The 21,082-nt window shown below is 45.8% G+C and overlaps 1 protein-coding gene across 1 annotated transcript in view; it reads right to left on the reverse strand.

Annotated features, from left to right (window-relative positions):
• Positions 1-1,917: 1,917 nt before the first annotated feature.
• STYXL2 (serine/threonine/tyrosine interacting like 2) overlaps positions 1,918-21,082 on the reverse strand; it is a 39,320-nt gene continuing 20,155 nt past the window's right edge. Inside the window, exons 3-6 of the mRNA XM_007989665.3 lie at positions 17,605-17,699; positions 13,788-14,019; positions 11,872-12,089; positions 1,918-5,380 (exon numbers count right to left, since the gene is read on the reverse strand). Of these exons, the coding sequence (XP_007987856.3) occupies positions 2,541-5,380; positions 11,872-12,089; positions 13,788-14,019; positions 17,605-17,699 (3,385 nt within the window). The 3' untranslated portion in view covers positions 1,918-2,540. The remainder of the gene's footprint in view (positions 5,381-11,871; positions 12,090-13,787; positions 14,020-17,604; positions 17,700-21,082) is intronic.

Raw genomic sequence — 21,082 nt, forward strand, 5'->3', positions numbered from 1 at the left:
TAAATCCAATACATTTTCTATTGATGTGGTTTCCCAAAATATACCCTAAACTCTAGCAATAAGTTAAATTCGGAATTCTGAATTCTCTGGCAGACACCTCCCTGAGTACAGGATCTTGAGGCAGCTATCTTTGGAGACACAGAAAGCAAAGGCATTTCTTGAAAGCTTCACTCTGAGACATCTGGTTTCCTCTGGTGAGCCAAGCTGGTCTACATGTGGGCCACAGGGGTCATTATTGACCCTCTAGCCTAAGAGCTCAACTAAAAGCAAACTAGGCAGTCTCCATGGTCTGTTGCCCCCCAGACTCACATCCAGGGCTGGAGAAAAACTGGGGTGACTCTTCAAACCAATATGCTTGAAATGTTTGTTCAACATTTATTCAGTGGGGTATGAGTTGAGATTTCCTAAGAATAGTTTTTTTTTTTTTAATTCTTGTCTACTTTGACATGAGATCAATTTATATATTTTGTTACTTACAATAAAAAAAAAAACCAAAAAGACAAGTGTAGGGATCTGAGCTAATTGGCTCCTTATGGGTGGGCACAAGGGACCCATCAAAGAATATTCCCATTCTTCTCTCCAGAAGGTCAACCTTCCAGAGTAGATGTCCAGTTAATTGTGCCTATATCAGCAACTTCTCTATAGGAGTGAAATGAGAGCTCTCCCAGAAAGTAAAATGGACCACAACAGCCTTCTTGCTGTGGAGTGTATTAGAATAATGCTTTTTAAAAAAGAGATGAGGGATCTGCTATGTTGCCTGGGCTGGACTCAAACTCGTGGGCTCAAGTGATCCTCCTATCTCAGTCTCCCAAGTAGCTAGGACCACAGGCATGCAGCACCATGCCAGGTTAATAACACCATTTTCTGTGGTGGGAATGACCCGTCCAGCACTGGAAACTAGGGGCTGAGACTGATTAAAGACAAACAAAAGAAGAAAAAGGGGCAAATGGGCAAAGACTGAGCAGTATTTTTTTTCTCAAGTCCTCAATCAGTGAAGGAGAGAGAAGTACCACTAGCAACTGAACGGTGGGCTAAAGTGATAGAGGGAAGGCAAGCAAATTAATTCAGTTGCTTTAACAGCAGCTATGTGGCATTGTGAGTTTGTGTTCAAGTCAGCTTCTGTTTGCCTTGATATATTTATCTTTGTGCTCTTTGAAATATGTGATGCTGAACTAATCTACATAGGAAGGTTACGTAATCTCCATGGCCCATGAAACTCCATTTTTAGAAAAAGTGATCACATAATTAACACTTACTATTTGTCTCATTGGTGGATTAGCCCTTACTCTTCTTCCCTCTCATTAATCATTTCATCACCATTTGTGTCTCCTGAATTGGATTTTTTGATTGATCAAGACATCTCAGACCCCTGCATAGTACATAGTTGTTTTCAAATCCTTCAAGGTGCCGCAGCTTGAACAGAACTGTAGAAACCAGTCCATCAATCACTGTTGTAAAGTGCTCAAAGCGTCTCCCTGATTTGGCAACTCAACCTGTGTTTTAGGGAAAGACATGCCTTGGGAACAAAAGGTAAAAGATTCTCACCAACTTAGCCCACTCAGAGCGCAGGGAAGAATCAAGTGTACTATCCACTGCATTACCCAGTGATCCTCCTAGGAATAAGAAGCGAAGGTGATTACTAGATTTTATAAAAACATGTTTTCATTTCCTTGTACTGGGTTTATTTTCTTCTCTCCCCATGCTCTGTTTTTGTTTTTCTGCCTTCCAGAGAGGCCTTCTCTCTACTTTACATCTTGCCATTCTCGCCACAATAAAACTAATTCTCTCTTTCTCTAGTTCCCTCTGTTACTCTCAAGGGTTTTCCTAGTGTAGTCTCCTACTGTATTGTACCATAGGCTAAATAATTGTTTGTTACTTTTTATAATGAGATGATGATGGCATTGTCTGGAGGCCCAGCTTTTGTGAAACAAGATAAGACTGGCTCAGGTTAACACATTTGTGTCTTTTAAAGTGGTTTTCTTCTAATATCCAAAGAGCTAAATATGACCAGAATAAAGAACTATTTGCCAACACACCATTTTTATTGGAGACTCAAAACATTGAAAAAAAAAAAAAATCAGAACTGAGCATTGCCAGGAGAGGTCAGACTTGCCATAGGATAGACTTTCTGGGTTTCATGTGAAACCTCTACATATAGAAGCGTGTCCTATGTTCATGGCCTTTCTGGATGTAAACTGGAGTCTCTGACAAACTACAGTGCTTTTCCAAGCTCACCTCTCTAGTCTGTGATGAACACTATCAAATACACTAAGTGAAACACCAAAGCTTAGAGGGTGCTGGGCAACAGAAAATGGTGTCAGTTGGTCCAGCATTCGGACCTCATATTGATGGTTCTCCCCGTCCTTGTCTCCTCCCTACTCCACCTTTGCTGCCCTAATGCTTGGTACCTCTCATTCTGGCTCTGCCCCTCTGGAAGATCCTCTCTGTATCCTCATCCCCTGATGGGTGGTGGCAATGTGTGCCCTGAGCCCTATGCTAAGGTGAGTGGTTTATTTCAGTGTTCTCAGCTTTTCCCCAGCTCAGTCCTCCCTCCTTCTCTGCAGCTTGGTCCTGGTTTCTTCTTGCCGACGTCTCCAAGCAGCAATGATGGCTTCATCGTCCATTTCTTCTTCTTCCTCTCTGTCAGTGCTTCTTCGATACTGGGACTGCCGTCCAGATGCAAACCTCCCTTCTTCTCTGTTTTCCGTCCTCTCTTTCTCTCCCTCTTCTTCAGACCTCATAAAGCTCTGGGTGAATTTCCTCTTGGCTCCAAATTCAGAGAAGTCTGACTTAGATGACTCTTCCACATCTTCCCAGTCCCTGGACCTGGCCCAATTTGGGTGCTGTGACTCCGGGGACTCTTCCCTTTCTGAGGGCTCTGGGGTCCGGCGGAAGAAGTAGGGCTCTGGGCTGCTCCCCTCTCGGGAACTTGAGGTCTCGCTGTACGTGGACCTGGAGAACTTGTGCATCTCTCTGCCCTCCCTGGTGGAGGAAGACGAGAACCGTGAAGTGCTTCTTATAGAGTTGCCATTTGCCTCGTGGTAGGAGGAGGTGTCCTGTTCCTCTGACTGGGATTTGGAAAACTTGTAACTGGAGGATTTAGACTCTGTCTCCCTGAGCAGGGACGATCTGGTGTACTTCCCCCTGGAACTTCCAGACCGGTCACTTTGGAAAGGAGGTTTTTCCTCTGTCCTGAGGCCACTGAGCCACTTATTAATACTGCTATCCATTTCTTTGCCAACTCTGCTGCCACTTGCATAGTGATCACAGATAGCCAGGGAGGAGGATGTGTCTGTTTCAGGTTTCTGGGAATTACTGCGGGAAGAATATCGGAAGCTCCCTATGGCACTGTCAGTGTCCTCATCTCCATCACCCACACCATCATCCTCATCTTCCTTGACCTTCTTCTTCTTGAAGAGGGAGCTGCGTTTGTTGTCTGAGGCCAGCTTTTCCATTTTGTACTCAGACATCTTCTCCCTAAGCTCCATCTGCATCTCCTTTTCCTTCCGGCCAAGTTCCTTTAGGTCCACATTGTCAGCAAAGAGGCTGTAGATGGGCTTGCTAGTCCCCCTCACTTTGCTCCTGGAACTTTCAGCGGGCGAGCTCAGTGTGGTGTTGCAGGACAGCACAGACTGCATGTCAGAGCTGAGTCTTGCCTGGCTTTGAGGCAACAGGCAGCCACCCAAGGAGGAGCTGCTCTGTCCACTGAGCATGGAGACTTGGTCATCCCCCAGGCAACTGGCCGCTGGTACTGCCTTCATGCTTGCAACAGACGGGGAGCGGGACAACAGCAGCATTTCATTTTGCTTCTGAGCAAGGGTCTCGCTGACTACACTGGCAATCCAGTTCTGGATACTGGCAATGGAAATGGTGTCTCCAGGCCCCACTGGCAGGTTAGGCAGGGGTGTGATGGGATTGGAGGTTGAACACCCCGCTATGTTGCTTGCAGCCTGAGACAGGTGGGAGCGGTGGCTCTGGGTGCTCAGTACTGACGCCGTGTCCCCATCAGCACTGACTGAGGGGGCTGCAGACCAGAACGCAGACAGGGGAATGCTCCCGCTGGCCGTGGAGCTGTCCGCCTCCCAGCTTGCCATAGACTGGCTCTCCTCCAGCGTCTGCCGGCTTCTCTCCAGCAGCTCCAGCCTCCGTTGCCTCTTCTTAGCCAAGGCCGAGTCCTCCCCCTTGCTGAGCTCCACCACCTCCTCCCTGTTCTCACTGCCCACCTTCTTCTGGTGTTTCAGCTTCCAGGCCTGGTAGGCTGTCAGGCTGACGTCGGAGGGGTTCTTCTTCTCCCCCACTGCCTCCTCTGCACCGGGCTCACTGCTGCTGTCTCCTGCTTCCAAGTCTCTCTTGTGAAATCCAAACTGGATTCTCTTGATCTTCCATCTTTCCAGGGCAGTGAGCTTGTTCTTGTTCCTGCTGCAGAAGTTGTAGAAGGAGCTGGCCTCAGAGCCCAAGCTCTCCTCGTCATCCTCCCGCACCCTGCTCCCTGCCTCTGAGCTCCTGTCTGCCGCCTCCTCTCTCTTGCTCTTGGCATGGTACCTCCGGGAAGCCTCCTTCTCAATCTCCAGCAGCCTCTCGTTCCATGCGTCCCAGGTGCTATCCGAGGACATCGAGTCTGAGCGGCGCCTCCCGCTGTGGTCTGGCCGGTTCAGCTCCAGCTGCTGCTTCAGGACCCAGATGTCGTGGCTGCTCACGCTCTCCCAGGCGCTGCTCTCGCTCAGGGTGCGCCGCCGCCTCCCTACGGAGGAGCCAGCGTCGCTCTCCTCCTCCTCTTCCTCCTCCCTTCCCCACCTCCGGTGCCCTTCTGCTTGGTACCTCTCGTTTCGGCTCTGCCACTCCTGGATGATTCTCTCCACGTCCTCGTCCTCGTCCTCGTCCTCGAGCTGCTCCCCACCCTGGCCAGAGGAGGCTGAGCGCCGGCCACCTCCACCCTGGGGGACCTTGCCCGAGGGGAGGCCCTGCCCCTTCTTCCACTCCTCGTACAGTTTCTTCTCCTCCTCGTTGTCAATGAGGGTGAGGGGCTTGGAGGCCTGGCTGGCCTTCCCCAGGGAGGAGCCACTCAGGTGGCTGGCGCTGTCGTCCTCCTCCTCCACCGTCAGGGCGTGCACTCTGGCCCCGAGCGTGCTCCCCATGCCCTCGCCCTCCTCAGCCTCAGCTGATTCCCCCTCCCTGCCGTAGTCCTCTTCTCTCTCCTCCATCAGCTTCTCGTTGAGCTCCCGCAGCTGCTTCAGGAAGCCGTCGTTGGGGTAGATGGCCCGCTTCTTACGCACAGTCATCAACGCCTCCAGGATGGCCATATTGTGGAAGATCATCAGGTAGGCGACCACTAGAACTGCTGACCGGCTGATGCCCATTTCGCTGCTGACCAGGACTTTCCCTGAAAAGAAAACACAAGAGAAAATGATGTAATGACAGTGGCTTCCTTGTAGTGTTCTTGTTTGTTTTCTTTGATAAGTGCGGTTTTAATGTGCTGCACTTAAGGTGTTTACTTTGCCTCTGAAGTTCGTGGCGGCTGAAGACACAGGAGGGCTCAGCATCACTGACCCCATATTACAGATGGGGTCACCACATCTGTATGACACCACAGTCCCCACTGGCCCTGTATTAGAAACACTGGAGTGCATTTCTACTTTCTTCTCACAAACTGAGCATCGGAGGGAGGAGAAATAGAAGAATAGGGGGAAGGGTGATAAAGCAGAAAAGGAATGAGAGGCTAAGATAAATGAATCACAGAGAAATAGAATCTCGGTGTTGGGAAGCATCAAAAGTCACGTCCTAAACTTGAGAATTCCCTTTACAACATCCCTGATGCTGGATCACCTGTCATACCTGTCATCCAGCCACTGATGAGTGCTTCCAATGACGGGGAGTTCATTAGCTCACATGGACACACAGACACAACTCACTGCATTTTTGGATCACTCTAGTGCTTCAAAATTTCTTTCATATGTTAGGGAAAAGTATAAATTTCTGTAACAAGCATCTAATATTCCTGCTCTGACATTATAAAGTCAACAATGAATACATTGTATGAAACAGGGCTTTTATACAAAAATCCTTAAGAAAATTGCTATCATATTCTTCCATATATATCATATTCTTCTATATATCATATTCATATCATATCCATATATCATATTCATATTCATATATATCATATTCTTCCATATATATATCATATATATAATATATCATATTCTTCCATATATCATATTCTTCCATATATATATATTTTATATATATATAAAATCTTTTCCTGGCTATTTTGAGTCCTTCAAACATTATTTGAACATCTTCTCATGTTCTTTTACTATTCTAGCTACTTTCTTCCAGGTCAAAACTTGAATAATCAGGATTTTTTTTTCTTTTTCTTTTTTCTTTCTTTTTTTTTTTTTTTTTAGGAGTTTGTATTCAGGATGGAGCAAGATATTTCAGGTTTGGACAGACTCACTCACACAGAGTAGAGTGGGCCCTTCCCCACCCTTGTTTCGGTCATTGGGGCTTTACTGATGCCATATAAGCTTGCAATATGGGTAGATATGCCACACAGTGAACTCAAGTTATCTTTTACATCCATCAACTGAAACTTGTAAAACATTTTTTAAAAATTGCAATTAAGTCATGTTCCTTTTAATGTGCAGTCATTTTTAAACTTAAGGATAATTTCACAAATTCCTACTAACATCTTTTGGTGGGCGTCTGTTTTTATAGCCTATAGGAGCTTTTGCAAGTCTTGACTCTACCATTCAACAGATCAGTTACCTGCTTCTAGCCTCCCTTTCGGCTTTGCATCCTTCATGAACGTGACAAATATGCCTCCTATGCCTTCATCATAATAGCTGTTTAAAATGCAGACTGGGACCACTGGAGACCTTCCTCCCTGCTCTCATCAATCTAACTCGCCAACAGTCTTTGGGGATGTTTGCTAAATCAGTTAAAAATTCTCTCTAACAATATGAGATGGGAGATGACTTATTATTATATCTTTGCAGCAGTTAAGGTCATGTCTTTGTCACACAGGAGGTCAGAGACAGAAAATTCAGGGGACTTGAGGCTCAGTAATGATGAAAGGTGTTACTGCCAAGAGCCAGCAGCCACTAGAGGGAGGTAAATCAGCAGAGTCAAAGCCACAGGCCAGGGTGTGGTGGCTCATGTGTGTAATCCCAGCACTTTGGGAGGACAAGTTGGAGGATCGCTTGAGGCCAGGAGTTTGAGACCGGCCTGGCAACATAGCGAAACCTCATCTCTGAAAAACAAAAACAAAAAACCATGGCAAGCGCCTGTAGTCTCAGCTACTTGGGAGGCTGAGGTGGGAGGATCACATGAGCCCAGGAGGTTGAGACTGCAGTGAGTGGTGATTGTCCCACTGCATTCCAGCTCAGGCAACAGAATGAGACCCTGTCTCAAAAAGAAACAAACAAGGGTGCGGTGGCTCACATCTGTAATCCCAGCACTTTGGGAGGCTGAGGTGGGTGGATCACTTGAGGCCAGGAGTTCAAGACCAGCCTGGCCAACATGGCAAAACCCTGCCTCTATTAAAAGTACAAAAATTAGCTGGGCGTGGTGGTGGGTGCCTGTAATTCCAGCTATTCGGGAGGCTGAGGCAGGAGTATCACTTAAACCCAGGAGGCAAAGGCTGCAGTGAGCTGAGATCGCACGACTCCACTCCAGCCTGGGCAACAGAGTGAGACTCTGTCTCCAAAACAAAACAAAACAAACAAACAAACAAACAAAAACAAGCAAAAGCCTTATAAGGAGCATCTACGGAAGCACTTGTCTTTTTTCTCCTTTCACCCTCAGCTCAGGGCTTAGCTGTCCCTTACAAGGACCTCCCCTTCACCATCTGACCAGGCTACCATACACTGTGACTAGTCTCAAAGTCTCACTGGTTTTCTTTGGAGGTGGAATCACCAGACCAGCTTACTTCAGGACCCTTCAGGACACGACCAGCCAGTCTTCTTTACAGGGGCATCAAATACTACTTAGACTCAGTCTGGTGGAGACCAGGTTGGGGGGCCACGTTTTTCCTGCTGTGTTCCTAGCACAGTGGGACTCCTCTGAGGAGCCTCAAGGGCAGCCAGAAGGACAAGAGAGAGGCTGAGTGGGTGAGACTCAGGGATCTTTACCCACTTCACCCAGAACAGCAACAGGATTTTCTGTCTTCTCTGTTAGAGGTAGGCTGATGCTGTATAGATTCTTCTCTGCACAACTGTAGGTGGACTCTTCACATCGAAATCAAAATATCAAAATATACTTGGGTTATGGTGAAAATTTTCCAACAGTAAAATGGTTTGAGGAAGGTAGTGTTTTTCTAATTTGCAGAGTTACCATTTTGATTACCAGCAGGGCTGATTGTGAAGAGGGTCCCTGTTTTTAAAATTTGAAAAGTACAAGCTGGGCACGGCAGCTCACACCTATAATCCCAGCACCGTGGGCGGCCGAGGTGGTGGATCACTTGAAGTCAGGAGTTTGAGACTGGCCCGGCCAATATGGTGAAACCTTGTCAATACCAAAAATACAAAAATTAGCTGAGCAGTAGTGGCGTGTGCCTGCAATTGCAGCTGATCAGGAGGCTGAGGCATGAGAATCACTTGAATCTGGGAGGCGGAGGTAGTGAGCCAAGATCACATTACTGCACTCCATCCTGGGTGACAGAGTGAGACTCTGTCTCAAAAAAAGGGCTTTAAAAAAATTTTTTTTTCTTTTTTTGAAGAGTACAGCTACTGGGGAAGAGCATCAGACTTGAGCAAGACTGGATTTGAATTCTCTACACTCTCAGTATGCCTTTATATGGCAGGCAATTGTGCTATACTCTCCCAATTCAAAATTCCCCCTTTCCTCAGAACGTACCCCTCTCCACACCTGTATTTGCCCAGAAGCCACCCCACTTGCCACTGTTGATGGAACTCAGGGTACACAAAAGGATCAGTATCTGACAAATTCTCCAGGAAATTTAGAAATGGGACTGAGGCAGGAAATTAGCTAGTTTGATGTCAGGCCTGTGGATGGCCATTTGCTATCTGAAGTAGAGAGAGAAAGAAGACAGAAACCAAGAGTCCTGAGATTGTCCAGTCCTTGTTCCAGGCTTGCCCGGCGTGCCAGGCTCCTGTCTTTGGCTTCTTTCCTGCATCTTCAGAATTAATGCCTTTGCTGCTTGTAAAGGAGTTTGAGATGGTTTCCACCCACTAGCAACAAAGAGAATCTTGATTATTACACCGTGCACCATACAAAGTCACCACTTAATCTTCCGTGGGTCTCAACTTCCCAGTGTGTACAATGTAAATAACAATACCCCCTTATAGGCTCTTTGTGATTATCCGGTAAAACGCCGGCGCCAGGTGTTTCTTTGGCTGTTCTCCTGGAGAACTGACTCCCAAGCATCCTAGAGTAGAGGAAACCACAGGACCTAAGGCTCAGGGATTAATTATAGGGATGCCACCACCTCTCTGCCGTGGAGTAGGAACGACCCACAAAAGCAACAAGCACAGCAACAGTAAGGTCCTTTCACTGCCTGGCAGGGAGAGTGAGGCTGAATAGGGAGGAGATGCCCGCAGGGCACACTGGCCCCTGCAAGGGATCTGGATACCCCGCGCTCAGACCTACGCTCTTGGGCCGGGTGTCGCTGACACGCTGGCTCCTGGCCAGCACGACCCAGCCCGCCTTGGGTATGCTGCCGGGAAGGCCGCGCCTGGGTTGCACCCGCGACAGGAAACTTCCTGCTGAGCCCGCGCGGCTCCTGGCACCGACTCCACCTCCACGTTTGGGCGCGTTCTTCCTCCCTCTATCCCCAACGCTGGCTATCGCTTCTGGGTTGCGTTCCACATTCTGGGATCTGTCTCATCCGCCCTGGGATGCTGCTGGGGACCGCCGGCTCGTGGCCGTGTCCACATGCTGGAGCTCCGCCTCGAGGTCGGCCGGTGCGCGCCAGGGCCAGCGAGCGAGGTGGGACACACTCCCTAGGCTGCAGACGACCGACAGACCCTTTCAATCCCACATTGGTCAAACGTCCTACATTTTAAAAAGAAGGAGTTTTTTTGGCCGGGCGTGGTGGCTTATTGTAATCCCAGCACTTTTGGAGGCCGAGGCGGGCGGATCACCTGAGGTTGGGAGTTCAAGACCACTCTGGCCAACATGGCGAAATCCCGTCTCTACTACAAATACAAAAATTAGCTGGGCGTGGTAGCGGGCGTCTGTAATCCCAGCTACTCGGGATGCTAAGGCAGAAGACTCGCTTGAACCCAGGAGACGGAGGTTGCAGTGAGCCGTAGATGGCACCATTGCACTCCAGACCGGGCAACAAGAGTGAGACTCCGCCTCAAAAAAAAAAAAAAAAAAAAAAAGGAGTTTTTAAGCATTGAAAAGAGGAGAAAACTGAAAACTGTTTATATGTGTGTGTGTATGTATGTATATGTGTATACGTGTGTATACATACACATACATACCTCTCTCTGTCTCTCTCTCTATATATATATAATTTACACACACACATACACACACACATATCAAATATGTGTATTTGGCCAGACATGGTGGCTCACGCCTGTAATCTCAGCACTTTGGGAGGCCAAGGTGGGAAGATCGCTTGAGCCCAGGAGGTCAGGGCTATAGTGAGCACTCCAGCAGCCTGGGCAACAGAGCTGCATCCTGTCTCTGAAAATAAAAAGTAAAAATAATAAGAAAAGAAAATATATGTGCTTGTATTTTCCATTTGAAGTTACCTAACCTGGCCATTGGTGGTGACAGGAAATGCCCTTTCCAGGAAATTATTAACAATATTATTATAGCAATGGCTATAATTTTTAAAGCATTTATTGTGCCAAGTGTTGTCCCAAGGGAGTTACTTTATATGCATTTTTAAAACGTTATTCCTCACAGCAACTTTAGGATTTGATATTTTTGTCTTTGTTCTCTATAGAAGGAAACTGCAGTTCCCAGGGCTAAAGGAAATGGCCCAAGGTCACATTGTATATACAGTGTAGCAAATCCTGGACTCAAACCCAGGTTTCTGGACACCGAATTCTGAACTCTTCCCAGTCAGGCTGTCGGCCCCACTGCATGGGCTCTACCCCTCCTCCCTGAGGTCTGTGACCTCTGCAGACTAGTCTCATGTCGCCTTTCACTTGGATATAGCAATAGCAGCCCCTCTCTATGAAAGCATATAAAGCACTACTCTCTACTTTTCCAACTCGGTCTGTTCTTCAAGGTGGAGGGAGGGAGTTTTCTAAAACATAAATCAGATCAAGGTGCTGCTCCAATTTCTTACCCTGGCTTTTAGCTTCCTGTTTGTTGGTGGGGGGAGGCCCTGCCACTCCAATCTTCATCCACCATGCTCATCCACACTGGCCTTTGATTCCTGAACACACCAAGCTTTCCACCTTTGGATCTTTGCACTACTAGTTCTCTTCCGCAGGAATGCTCTTCTTCCAGTTTTCCCATGGCTAGCTCTTTGTCACTTGGCTTAAATGTCCCATTGTCAGAAGGCCTCCTCCACCATGCTCTCCAAGGAGCTAGTCGGTCGCTCTAGCACGTTGTCCTAGCTAGTCTCTGCCTCACGCTTATCACCATCTGACATTTTTCTCTCTTTTTTTCATTTTCTGTCCCCTTTTACAGTGTAAGAGTCAAAGGCTGGAAGCGTTGCCTGTATCTTTCACCACAGTGCCTAGAATGGTACTTGGTACATGCTAGGCACTCAGTAATTACTTACTGGATGAATGATTATCCTGTCTTTTCTCCTTTTCTTAGAGAAAACGGCATTCTTAAGACAGATACCCTCCAGACACGCCAACTAATCAGGTTTTCTTAACATTCCCCACGTTGCTCTTCCCCCTGTGGAATTCCAGCAGCCTGGAGCAGGTAGACCCCTCTCACCTCTGTAAGTGAGCAGCGCCTCATCAAGGAACTCAGCCGCCTTCCGGAAATGCTGGGAAATGTCCACCTCAGGAAAGTCATCCACCTCCACACCCAGGTACTGGATCTCCAGGCCAGTGTAGAATTCGGGGCCAGTGTAAACGCCAGTGCCATGCGCAGCATTCAGAATGTGGGTGATTCCCAGCCTCTTCAGCCTCCCCTTGTTCACAGCCACACTCCTGGGGGAAGAGGCAGGGACCTGTTTGCCAGAGTCGGAACTAGAAAGGTGTGTCACCACTGCCATGGCGAGCCTGCCTCAGCCGGTCTGGGGCCGCAGCTGGGCAAGTACCTCCTTTTCTGCCCTGGTTGTCTGGGGATCACTGCAAATACCATTATAGAAAGAGTCGATGACTTGGCCTCAGCAAAAGGGAGAAAAGACAGGGAGTTAGGCAAGGAAGGACGAGATGAAGAGGCCAACAAAGTGACGTGAAAGGAAACATTTGAATGATCCAGAGATTTGTAGTTTAAAACCCCATGCCTTGGGAATGGACATTCATCAAGGCACAAAAGTGGCAGGCACAAATAATAAAATTAAGTGTATTCTACATTGGTATGGCATGCTTATAACTGTCAAAATCCTTTCACATGCATTAGTTCATGTTATCCTAACAATAAATTTAAGAAGTAGACAGGGACACTAGTTTTACTCCCATTTGAAGATCATAAAACTCAATCTGAGAGCTCTTATAACTTCCCAGGATTGTGAAAGGAGTAAAAGACAACAAGAACTAGGGTTTTAGATTTCTAGTTCAGAGCTCTTTTTGCTGTAGCTGTGTAAGTGCAGCTTCATTTGAAGAGGCCCTGAGGACAGGTTGTCCGAGAAGGACCAAAAGCTTTTAGCTGAGGATACCTGGCGATGGCTGGGTTCTTAGTGACCATGAGATGAATGCTCCTGGATCTGAAGATCTATTTAAAGATCACGTAGCACTTGGTGCCCAGCACTGAGGATCAAGTTCTAGGCAACCGATGACTCCTTGGTGAAGATGAGACCCACTGTCCAATGCTGTTTTCCCTATTCCCTCCCCTGAGGCCAAATTTCCTCCTTTGCTTCTGGATATCCAGATAATTACATTGGGAAAACATCTCATTGAGTATTTGATGAATCAGCAAAATATTTGTTTCACTAATTAACCTAGTGGTAGCAATTTTGCACTGGCATCCTAAAGAAATAGGATGTGAGTGAGTTGTTTTTGTTCTGGAAGCCCCTGATAAACTTTTAGAAAATAATAGTTTTTGGATTATAAAAACAATGTCTACTTTAGGAAACCCGTACAAGTCAAAGGAAATCTAAAGAGAAAATAAAAACTGCTTGTAAAAACACCTCCCAGAGAGAAACATTGTGACCATTTTCTCACATTTCCTTCTAACTGTTGTCTATACAAAAACACGCACGAACATACACGCACATCTATTGCTCAATTAGCAGCACACTTACTTACATGTCTTCTCTTGTAATGTAATTCTTTCTTACTGTACTGTGAACATTTTCCTACGTTGGTAATTACATAGGCATGTCAATATTATTGTCAATGGCTCCTAGTGTCCGGTTCTGTGGTAGCTACAGATGTCATGAGATGGTGAAGTTGGCAAGACTCTGTGGCAGGAAAGGAGGCCCAGAGAAGGCCTTCTTGAGGGACAAGAGAGTCCTGGCAAGAGGGCAAAGGATAAGCAGTCATGGCGGCATCTTGCCTGGAGACCTCTGAATGCAGGTGAATGAAGGGGCCTTTCTCTGGGCTGGGGCAGGGTAAGTGGCTAGGCAGCCTCATTGTGCTGGATGGACCTATGGGTGCCTTTGGTGAAAGTTGGGGGAGTTTCGTCTGTCTCAGGCACTAACCAGAGGGGTAGGACAAAGGGTCATGAAGAGCAGTCAGACTCACTTCTCAGCTATGAAGACATTGGGCCAGACCTCATCCACCTCATTCCAGGGAGCCTCTTGGCGATCCTGAACCAGGGCCCGCTGTAGGTCCAGGACGCAGGGCGTATTATAGAGGCTGGTGTCGTCCATCTTCTCCCTGACGCGGTTGTACAGGTCCTCCACCAGCAGCTGTTCAGCAGACTCCAGCATGCCTGGACACTCTGCATCTGCTCTGAGCCCCCGTGGCTTGAGTTCTAGAGGAGACAGGCAGCATTCTCATCAGAGAGTTAGGAATATCGTGGCCTTCCTTGTTCCTGGGGGGAACATGCTCTTGGCCAGTTTGCTGCCAAGATTTTGGCCGTGAACTGAATGCCAGCAGGATCTCCCAGGAAGGATTTTAACTGGGCCCAGGGTACCTGCTGCACTAGCCCAGACACTTGTAATCAGGGTCAGCAAGAGGACTGTATAGATGTGGGTAAAGGGGATCCAATTTCTTTTACTCCCTCCCATGCTTCTCAGAAGCTGGTCAATAATTTTTTAGACCAAGTTCCTTAAGTACTAGGTGTACTTTGATTCATACTTAATAACTCCCACAGTGCCCAGTACAAAGTGGATGCTCAGAAGTATTTACCGGCCAGGCGCAGTGGCTCACGTCTGTAACCCCAGCACTTTGGGAGGCCAAGATGGGCGGATGACCTGAGGTCAGGAGTTCGAGACCAACCTGGCCAACATGGTGAAACACTGTCTCTACAAAAAATACAAAATTAGCCAAGTGTGGTGGTGAGCGCCTGTAATCCCAGCTACTTGGGAGGCTGAGGCAGGAGAATCACTTGAACCTGGGAAGTGAAGGTTGCAGTGAGCTGAGAGCACGCCATTGCATTCCAGCCTGGTCAAAAAGAACAAACGACTCTGTCTCAAAAAAAAAAAAAAAGGTAGGAGTATTTACCAAATGAGTGAATGGCGTTCATTCATAGTATAACTCACTCTGTTAGTTTGACTCTTTTACATATGGATTGCAAATAACCCTGGGAAAAGTAAAACTTTCAGCAGTGATTTATGCGATATTACCTTCTAATATACATCTAATTTACTGATTTATTTCTTGTATTGTCTCCTTCCCCCTACTAGAATGTAAGGACCTATGATTCTCAGCCTCCCAGCCCACAGATAGGTGGCAAAGATTGGCCATGAGCTCTCATTCTAATCTCAAAACATGACTCAGGGCCTTTCTGACAACAGGTCCGAAAAGTTCAAACTCCAAATGAACTCAAATCCCAACTCACTCACATCTGGGGTGAATCTTTATCTTCTTCTACTAATATATTTGCTCACAGTTTATCAAATTTGGGGAAATGTAAGATGTTTTCTTTCTTTAAGTTAGACAAAAATAAGAAATAACAAAATCATTCCTCTCATGTGGTAGCCAAAAATACTGAATAGGGAGAGAGAGAGAAAAGAAGCTGGAAAGATGTGTCCTCTGTGTTCCCCATAGCCTCTTGCTGGCACCAACTCTTTCCCTGATGGGCAGTCTCTGGGTGGGGGCTGCAGAGAGAGTCCAGCCACATTTGGAAGGTACACTTGGCCCAGCCCTTCATGGAATCTGCTCCTTTCAGGAGTCTGTAAGCAGGGCTTGTTGCTCATGGACTGCAAATCCTGGGAGCCTTGGGTTCTGCCTGAGGCTCAGGATTTCATTTCCCTCCTCTTTTCCCTCCTCTAACCCCCCTGAGGGACCCCCACGTCCCTACATCAGGGCTCAGCTCTAAACGTTCTCTGATCTTCATTTCAAACGCAGAAAGAGGAAAACTCCTGCAATCCCAGAGCTCTATTTTGTTTAAAAATAGATGAAGTGTTCCTATTTTCTCCACCATGCAGTTTTCTCCCCTGGCTCTCCTGGGGTCTTTCATAACAAATGCAGCTCCCTCTCCTTCCCTTGTCTACTTAGATGTCTTTCCCTTACTACATATAAAAAATGGGACTCCTGACACCTCATTAAAATACACAGTATTGTCTTCCTCGGCTATTTATCTAGCAGGTGTTGTTTCCATTTCTTTTCTTTTCAATTTAAAAACAAATGTCCCAGCCCTTCACCCCTGATGGCAACTCCTGCTTTCCCTAGGTCTCTGGTTCACACTTCAGCCTCTGTAGAGTGTACCTCCCTCCCTGCATCAATTTCTTTCTATTACCTGACATTTCTTCAGCAGAGAGTAAAGCCCACACATTTCTCCCCTACACTCTCGGATGTGTGGCATATGCAGACTTTCATGAAAGCGGAAGGTTTTCAACACACATTTTTACCCCTGTGATCACTAGTGAGCATGGCGGTGTTTTGAAATATCACCTGATACATTTTCCTTTCTCTCTAATATATTGTTTTTTCTCCCCCTACAGCCCTTCAGCCACTAAGGCTAATGAAACTTAGATTTGATGCCCCCAGAGAAGGGAAGAATAAAGAGCCAGGATAAAAAAAGGCATTGCACATCTTTTGGTTTCAAACTAGACTGAATGTCCATAGCATTCTATAGACTTGAAAGTGAAGCTTTCAAAGAGAGAAAAAGTTTTTTATTTTTTTTCTCCCCACAATTCCTAAAGCTGAACTTTTACTTATCAAGAACCAAAGCCTGGAAAATGATCCATAGAATGAAGCACAAAGCAGAGATGATGCAGAATGGAAGGTTAGGGAAACTTCCAACCACAAAAGAGGAAGAAAAGACTTTCCAGAGCTACGGTGGTGCTGGGAGCAATTCAGAGAGAACTGGACCAGGGTGAAGACACTGCCTGGGTTTGGGGACAAGATATCTTGGAGCAAGATATCTTGGGATAAGATATCTTGGAGCAAGATAACAGAGACCCTAGGTATGGAAGAAAAAGAAAAACAAAATCCCCCATAGCAGATGGGTCTTTGAGAAGATGCGGCCTCCTAGAATGCCCAGAACAGTCAGTAACAGCAAGTCAAATTTCTGGTTCTATGTGAAGTGTGCAAGAGGTCCAGATGTCCTCTAGAGATCCTGGTGGAGACCCAAATGGGTCAGGGGACAAAGAAAGGACCAGAGTAAGAATGGACAAAGAGTAGCATGTGATTCTCATAATGAAAGACCAAGGAAAGGATTGTGGCCACCAGTGGTGGTTGCAAGATTAAGTCCAAAGGCCAGCTGGGCCTTGCTTCATCAGTGTGTACCTTATCCCACTCCACCCCATCTCACCAGAGTTGTGAGGCTACCCAGGGAGAAGGGAGAAGAAAGGGGAAGAAAAAAATTGCAAAAGATTATTTACCTGAAATTGATTAGAAAAAAAAATTCATTTAATCTAGATAAGTATCTTTGAATGAAATATAATAATATGTTGTCTGCTTCAAAATTTTACTGTGTAAATATTAACATATTTAATATTGGGTGCTCCCCACCCAAGCCTTTCCCTCCTTCCCATGCACCCTTCAGTTTGAAGCATCTTTAAGCACTGGTGGAAGTGCAGGTCTAAGTCTGGGCTCCCTTGGAAGAGAACGCTCTGGATGCTTCTGGCCATTTCTTGGGCTCTCAGGTCTGTGCCTCTGCCACAAGCCACCTCAGGACCCCTGACATAACCAAAAATTGAGCAGGAGGCCCTAGGAATAGATTGGTGCTGACTCTCTAGTTGTCCCTGTTCACACTGATGCATAATTATTTCCACTCCCTTCCTATCAAAGTTGAGGAGGTGGAGTTGGCAAAACTACCTTCTGCAGATCTGCTCTTCCTAACGTAATGGGCAGCACCTGAGAGGCACATTGACATCTTCCAATGGCCCCCCTCTAAGGGTCTCCAGATGACCACTGGACTTTGCTTCCACCCAGCTTTTGATTGCATTACCTTCATTGATGATCTGTTTGGCTGCAATGGCTGAGGAGAGGTGAATGGGTTCCATGAAAATGCTTTCTGTTTCTGCATCTGAGACCATCGAACACCTAAGGGAAGAGGATATTCATGTGAGATAAGCCTGCAGCATCTGAATTAAAGGCATTCTTTTAGATGAGAAACCTGGTTCTGATTTTAGCAACAAGTAGGAAACAACGAATGATCAAGGCAAAGCCTTCCTAAGTTTAAGGACCCAAGAATACAGAACACTGGGCATCCTGTGACTCAGATGCCCACCTGTTTTCAGATCACAGTTGGCACTGATGCTGTGTGATGTTTAATGACATGGTGGTCTATGTTGGGGAGGCAAGAGTGTATGTCTGTGCTTGGGGGAACCCACCCTGATGTGGCTTCACTTTCTTGGATGTCTTGCTGCTCATTTAAAAAACTTTGTCTCCTTTTCCTCTGCTATCAATCTATAGGATGTCCTTAATTGTGCCTCTGCCAGTCTTCTGCTGGACTGCTGGACTGAATAGGTTGCCACCACTCTTTCTGTTCCCTCTGTTCTCCATTCCTTCTCCCAGTTTGTCAGGGAATGGGCTAATGATGAAGGACTGGCATAGCACCAAGTGAAATGCCAAAGATGAACTCAAATGCACAGGTACCGATTCTGAGCACATGAAATCAAGAGTCAGGCTGAGCCCAGGGATGCAAAGAAAGTAACTTGGGTAAATGTCAAGGCAATTTCCCAAAAGTAATTCAGTGCAGTTGTCAAAAGAGACCTTGAGGAACATGGAGAGTCTAGAGCAGAGACAAGACTTGGGACTGCACTATGGTGGTGGGGATGGGACCACACCGTAGTTCACTAGTAAACACCTTTCTAGTGAGTTGTCCTGTTTTCGAGGTGTTCAGATGAGCTTTGGGTCATTTTCTTTTGTCTGCTTAGTCTTTCCTTTAGGTCTAGAGAGGGAGGATTTAATGGATACCATTTGTGAGTGCGTTCTATGAATTTAATTCTGACAAACCCTCCACAAATGAGGTATTATTTTTATTCCTGCATTACCGATGAGAAAACTGTGGCTCAGAAAGATTAATAAATTGTCCAAGGCAGTAAGTAAATGGCAGGGCTAAGTTGAGAACATAGGGCAGTCCTGCTGTAGGTCCAGTGTTCTGTACACAATACACAGATACCATTTAGGTTAGAACAGGGAGGTGGATTGGTTAGTGGAAGCAACCCCAGCTGGATTCCCAGACTCAGTGCAGACTTTTACAGGTAAGAAATGCTTATTGGAAGCCTAGATGCTTGGATGAATTACGCTGAGTAAAGTTGAGTTGAGCAGAATCCAGATGAGCTGAACAAAGCTGACTTGAGCTGAGACAAGTTGAGATTGAATTAAGTTGAATTGATTAGCAGAACAATTCCCTCGTGCATCCACAACATGAGTCCACCCTAGGGAGAATGGTGTGCTCAGTGTCAAGGCCAATGCTCTTGCCAGGAGAAAGAAGTAGCCTGGGACTCCACCCAGGACATGGCCAGAACTGCCTACGCCACCTCAAGGACAGCATGATGTGGCATCATCATCCATAGTATCTGAGAGTTTTCTGATAGCAGTTGTGCCGGCTCATTCCTATTCCAGCACCAAGTACTCCTGTGACCAAAAATGCATTTTCAAATATGCATGTCTGGGGAGTGGGAGTGGATTAAGGGTGAGCTTTGTTCACTAGAGGCTGCATGGGCAGGTCTGGCCATATTCTGAGTAGATTCACAGGCTACTCCTTTCTCCTGGCAAGGTTATTTCCTTCTCCATGGCCTGGTTGACACTGGGCACAGCATTCTCCTGAAATTGGACAACAATTTGTGGATGGTTATTACAAAATAATTGTTCTGCTAATCAACTCATTTTTTTATATTTCAATAGGTTTTTGGGGAACAGGTGGTGTCTGGTTACATGGACATGTTCTTTAGTGGTGATTTCTGAGAGTTTGGTGCACCCATCACCAGAGCAGTGTACACTGTATCCAATGTGTAATTTTCTATCCCTTACCCCCTCCCATCCTTCCCCCAAGTCCCCAAAGTCCTTTGTATCATTCTTATGCCTTTGCCTCCTCATACCTTAGTCCCTACTTATAAGTGAAAACATACAATGTTTGGTTTTCCATTCCTGAATTACTTCACTTACAATAATGGCCTCCAATTCTATCCAGGTTGCTGCAAATGCCATTATTTTAGACCTTTTTTTGGCTATTATTTCATAGCATATATATGTATATGTGTGTGTGTATATATATGTGTGTATATGTGTATGTATGTATGTGTGTGTATGTGTGTGTATATATATGCACCACATGTTCTTTATCCACTTGTTGATTGATGGGCATTTGGGCTGGTTCCATGTTTTCACAAGCGAATTGTGCTGCTATAAACATACGCATATAAACAAGTCTTTTTCACATAATGACTTCTTTTCCTCTGGGTATATAGTCAGGAGTGGGATTGCTACCAAATGGGAGATCTACTTTAGTTCTTAAGGAACCTTCCTACTGTTTTCAATAGTGGTTGTACTAGTTTACATTCCCACAAGCAGTGTAAAGTGTTCCCTTTATACCACATCCATGCCAACATCTACTATCTTTTGATTTTTAAATTATGGCCATTCTTGCTGGAGTCAGGTGGTATCATGTTGTGGTTTGATTTGCATTTCCCCGATAATTAGTGATGTTGAGCATTTTAAAATATGTTTGTTGTTAACCATAGTGTATCTTCTTTTGAGAATTGTCTATTCATGTCCTTAACCCACTTTTTGACAGAATTGTTTTTTTTTTTTTTTTCCTTGCTGATTTGTTTGAGTTCCTTGTAAAATCTGGATATTAGCCCTTCATTGGATGCATGGTTTGCAAAGATTTTCTCCCACTCTGTGGGTTGTCTGTTTACTCTGCTGATTATTTCTTTTGCTGTGCAGAAGCTTTTTAGTTTAATTAAGTCCCATTTATTTATCTTTGTTTTTGTTGCATTTGCTTTTGGGTTATTGGTCATGAAGTCTTTGCCTAAGCCAATGCCTAGAAGGGTTTTTCTGATATAATCTTCTAGAATTTTTATGGTTTCAGGTCTTAGATGTAAGTCTTTGATCCATCTTGAATTAATTTTTGTATAAGGTGAGAGATTAGGATCCAGTTTCATTCTTCTACATGTAGCTTACCAACTATCCCAGCACCATTTGTTGAGTATGGTGTCCTTTCCCCACTTTATGTTTTTGTTTGCTGTGTTGAAGGTCAGTTGGCTGTAAGTATTTGACTTTATTTCTGGGTTCTCTATTCTGTTCCACTGGTCTATGTGCCTATTTTTATACCAGTACCATGCTGTTTTGGTGAGTATAGTCTTATAATATAGTTTGAAGTCAGGTAATGTGATTCCTCCAGATTTGTTCTTTTTGCTTAGTCTTGCTCTGGCTGTGTAGGCTCTTTTTTGGTTCCATATTAATTTTAGAATTTTTTG

The sequence above is a fragment of the Chlorocebus sabaeus genome, chromosome 25 (assembly GCF_047675955.1).
Source record: "Chlorocebus sabaeus isolate Y175 chromosome 25, mChlSab1.0.hap1, whole genome shotgun sequence".
In the NCBI taxonomy this organism is placed as follows: Eukaryota; Metazoa; Chordata; class Mammalia; order Primates; family Cercopithecidae; genus Chlorocebus; species Chlorocebus sabaeus.